The 4855-nt window shown below is 49.9% G+C and overlaps 1 protein-coding gene across 1 annotated transcript in view; it reads left to right on the plus strand.

Annotated features, from left to right (window-relative positions):
* The first annotated feature begins 278 nt into the window (after nt 1-278).
* LOC119325673 (BAG family molecular chaperone regulator 1-like) overlaps nt 279-4855 on the plus strand; it is a 7401-nt gene continuing 2824 nt past the window's right edge. The window contains exon 1 of the mRNA XM_037599390.1: nt 279-340. Within this exon, the coding sequence (XP_037455287.1) occupies nt 279-340 (62 nt within the window). The remainder of the gene's footprint in view (nt 341-4855) is intronic.

Consider the following 4855-nt stretch of genomic DNA (forward strand, 5'->3'; position numbering starts at 1 on the left):
CAAAACACATCGCAAGAACTGTAACATGGGTCCTCCTTTGCTTGTTCATCGGGTCCCACTATGGACTTCCCAAAGATTGCCTGCATCCTCCTTGTTGGCCGGCCTCTTTGCGCAGACGCGCGCTTCCAAAGCCTCCCCCTCGCCCTCGCCCTTTTGCAAGCCTGGCTCCTCGTCCTCGTCCTATATATACACACACACATGCCTGGGCACCATGACTACCACTACGACCACACGCAGCTTTCATCGGTTGCTGCATGATACAGAAAGTTAAGGCAACCATGATCAAGCTGAGGTACTCCAAGAGGCTGTTCAAGAGGAGCTCCTGGTCGAAGGCGAGTGTGTTGTTGTTAACCTTGTCCTCTTTCCTAGTTTCCTAAGACTGTATGTCTTTCTTCTTTGTGTTTCAGTTATAGACACCTAGGAGTTTATCTGTACGTGTTTTGTACGTACATGTTTCTGTATGGCCAGAAGCGTGCTTAGTCCACGTTGCGGCCAAGTCGTGTCTAGCGTTTTCGTAGCACGAGCGAGTCCACGATCTGAAGCCGTGGGATGGTGCGAGCATGTTGGGTCGTGGCGTAGAAGTCGCTCAGTTTGTTTTCCCTGTTGAATAAAAGAAGAGAAACAGAAAAGACGCTGGAATTAAGGCGTCGCAAAACTGTGTCCCGTGTTCGTGTGTGTTTTCTGTTCGTCCTCGAGTTCCTCCTGGGCTCAGATCGAGGCATCCACAGATCGCGTGTGTGTAGATCACGACCTGAAAGCTGTCAATTGGCATCAGAGCTTCGGGTTTCTAGGTTCCTGCGGCGTCCGGCGGCGGTGATCGGAGGCGATTGGTGGAGATGGGGGATACGTCTCCTAAGAAGAGCGACGGGAAGAGCGGCGGCAGCGGTGGCGGAAAGTACACGCCGCCGGCAGCCAGGAGGCCGAGCACAGGTGACGGTGATGGCGCCGTGGTGCTGGCTGCTCCGTCGAGAGCCACCAATGTGCCCGTGCAGTACCCCATGCTGACGGACACGAACTACTCTTTGTGGGCTATCAAGATGAAAGTGTTGATGAAGGCGCTACGTGTCTGGTCGGCGATTGATGGCTCCGGTGAGTACGACCAAGCGGCGGACGAGGGGGCCTTCGCGGCGCTCTCCCAGTCCGTCCCGGATCATGTTATGCTGCAGGTTGCGGACTGTGACACCGCGCAGGAGGCGTGGGAGATGATCCGATGTGCCCGCGTCGGAGAGGATCGCGTGAAGAAGGCACGCGCGCGGCAACTGAAAAGGCAGTTCGATCGCCTCGACATGGCGGACGGGGAAACTATCCCGGAGTTTGCCAGGAAACTCACCACACTGGTGAGCGAGATCCGCTCCCTCAGCGTCACCCTTGGGGAAGAGGCCGTGGTGGAGCGTCTATTCAGCGCCGTCCCGGATCGCTTCACTGACATCGTCAACACCATCGAGCAGTGGGGTGACATGTCGACGATGACTCTGCAGGAGGCAGTTGGGCGCCTCACGGCGTTCGAGGAGAACCAGCGCGGGCGCCGGCAGAACCGCAGCGACAAGGATGAGCAGCTGATGCTCGTCACACGTGCCCTCGAATCGCTGATGAAAGGAAAGAAATCGATTGACAGTGGCGGTGCCTCAGGTTCCGGTGCAAAGAGAGGCGGAGGACAAGGCGGCAGCCAGGACAAAGGGCGTGGTGACCATGGCCAGAACAATGGGAAGGGCAAGCAGAAAAAGCATCGTAAGTTTGATATTTCAAAAGTTAAGTGTTTTAACTGCAATGTCAATGGTCATTTCGCCTCTGATTGCCCGGAACCGAAGCGAGAGAAGGCCAATCTTGTGCAAAAGCAAGTTGATGAGGATCCAGCACTGTTGTTGACAGAGGTGTGCACTCTGGTTGAGGTGACAGAGACAGTGAGTGAAACTGTGATGCTGCACGAGGACAAAGTACAACCTAAGCTGCAGGGAAGCATGGATAAGGCCTGGTATTTGGACACCGGGGCTAGCAACCATATGACTGGGTGCTTAAACAAATTTGCAGAGATCGATCATTCCATTCGTGGTGCAGTGAAATTTGGAGATGGTTCCACTGTTGAGATCGAGGGACGAGGCTCGGTTTTGTTTGAGGCATACACTGGTGATCACCGCATCTTGACTGAGGTGTACTACATACCGAGGCTGAAAAACAATATCATTAGCCTCGGCCAGCTTGACGAGATAGGCTGCAAATATTCAGTTGAGGATGGAGTGATGGTGGTGCAAGACCGAGAGTGCAAGGTGCTAGCTAAAGTGAGAAGAACCAAAAACCGGCTGTATGTGTTTCATATTGACATCACATTGCCAGAGTGTTTGCTGTCCAAGTCAGGTGATGACGCATGGCTTTGGCATGCAAGATATGGTCATGTGAGCTTCTCAGCGCTAAGAATTTTAGGTCAGAAGGAGATGGTGAGAGGTTTACCATTGATAGATCAAGGTGATCGGTTTTGTGATGGCTGTTTGGTCGCTAAGCAGCGCCGTAGACCATTTCCTGCTGAAGCTAACTTTCGCGCAGACGAAGCTCTGCAGCTGTTGCACGGAGATCTCTGTGGCCCAATTTCTCCAGCAACTTTTGGTGGGAAAAAGTACTTCTTGTTGATAGTGGACGATTGCACTCGCTATATGTGGGTTGTGCTCATCAAAAGCAAGGATGAGGCACTAGGTGCAGTGAAGAAGATCAAGGCATCAGTTGAGACTGAATTGAAACTGACTGTCAGGGCACTTCGGACAGATAGAGGAGGCGAATTCACCTCAAGGGAGTTTGTTCAGTTCTGTGAAGATTTGGGGATCAAGCACCACCTCACTGCTCCGTACTCGCCGCAACAAAATGGTGTGGTTGAACGCCGAAACCAAACTGTCGTGGGGATGGCGCGGAGCCTGTTGAAGAACAAACAATTGCCAGGTACTTTCTGGGGTGAAGCTGTAGCCACTGCAGTTTTTCTGCTCAACCGTGCACCAACTAAGAGTGTCCCAAATATGACTCCATATGAGGCTCTGTACAAGAAGAAACCGGATGTGCATTTTCTGCGCACATTTGGATGTCTTGGACATGTTAAGAAAATTGGTGCACATCTTCCCAAGCTGGCTGATCGCAGTTCGGTCATGATCTTCATTGGGTATGAGCCAAATTCAAAGGCATACAGAATGTTTGATCCAAGGACAAACAAACTGCACATCTCTCGTGAAGTAGTATTTGAAGAAGATGGACAGTGGGATTGGGTTTCAGAGAAGACTGAACCGACACAGCCGAGTAGTGTTACCTTCACAGTTCAGTATGGTGCACATCTGGACGTTGGCGTGCCCATGCCATCTCCAATACCTGGGAAATTGCAGGTTGATCACGAGGTGAGAAGTTCTGAAAGTACAGCTGAACCAGAGACCCCGATGACGGCGGTGCAGTCATCCCCAAACTCTGTATCACCACCAACAAATGTTTCAGAACCAACAACGTCAGAAGGACCACAAAGGTACCGGCTGCTCGACGATATTTATGATGAAACTTTCGAGATTGATGGTGATGAATATAGCTTGTGTATGTTGGGAATGGCTGAACCAACCTCGTACCTGGAGGCAAGCAAAGATGCATGCTGGAGGCGTGCAATGCAGGACGAGTTGAGCTCCATTAAAGAAAATAAGACTTGGAAGCTCACGCATCTACCACCAGGTACAAAGCCAATTGGTCTTAAGTGGGTTTTTAAATTGAAGAAGGACTCACATGGCAACGTAGTGAAGCATAAGGCCAGGTTAGTAGCCAAGGGATATGTTCAGAGGCATGGAATTGACTTTGAGGAGGTGTATGCACCTGTTGCTCGTTTGGAAACCATCAGACTTATCATTGCACTTGCAGCTCAGGAGGGTTGGGAAATACATCATATGGATGTAAAGTCAGCATTTTTAAATGGTGAACTTTCTGAGGAAGTGTTTGTGTCACAGCCACCAGGGTTTGAAGTGAATGGAGAGGAAGGAAAAGTTCTGAAATTGAGCAAAGCTTTGTATGGTCTGAAGCAAGCTCCAAGGGCATGGAACACAAAGTTGGATCAAACTCTAGTGCAACTAGGTTTTGAAAAATGTCCTCTGGAACACGCCCTATACAAGAAGTGTCATGGCACATCCAAGTTGCTGGTTGGAGTATATGTAGATGATTTAATCATTACTGGAACAAGCACTGAAGAAGTGGCTTCTTTCAAAAAGCAAATGAAAGACAGATTCAGTATGAGTGATCTGGGGTTGCTGTCATATTATCTTGGAATAGAAGTATGACAAAGTCCAAGGAACATCTTTCTCTGTCAGTCAGGCTATGCTACAAAAATTCTTGAGAAGGCGGGAATGATGGACTGTAACCCAGCACATGTGCCGATGGAACCCAAACTGAAATTGAGGAAAACCAGTACAGCTCCACTAGTAGATGCTACTGAATACCGTAGCATTGTTGGAAGTCTCAGGTACTTAGTTCATACACGACCGGACATTGCTTTCCCTGTCGGTATTGTCAGTAGGTTCATGGAGAAACCAACCAGTGAACACTTGGCTGCTGTCAAGCACATCCTTAAATATGTGAAGGGGTCACTGGATTATGGGTGCTGTTATGAGAGGAAGGAAGGAACAGCATTGCGCCTGTATGGCTATAGTGACAGTGATATGGCTGGGGATGTTGATGATCGAAAAAGCACAAGTGGAGTTATGTTCTATCTTGGCCCTTGTCTGATCACTTGGTTCTCACAGAAACAGAAAGTCGTCGCTGTCTCATCATGTGAAGCTGAATATATGGCGGGCGCATATGCAGCTTGTCAAGGAATATGGTTGGCGAGGCTATTAGCTGATGTGCTCGGGCA

This window comes from Triticum dicoccoides, chromosome 6B, assembly GCF_002162155.2.
Source record: "Triticum dicoccoides isolate Atlit2015 ecotype Zavitan chromosome 6B, WEW_v2.0, whole genome shotgun sequence".
Classification (NCBI taxonomy): domain Eukaryota; kingdom Viridiplantae; phylum Streptophyta; class Magnoliopsida; order Poales; family Poaceae; genus Triticum; species Triticum dicoccoides.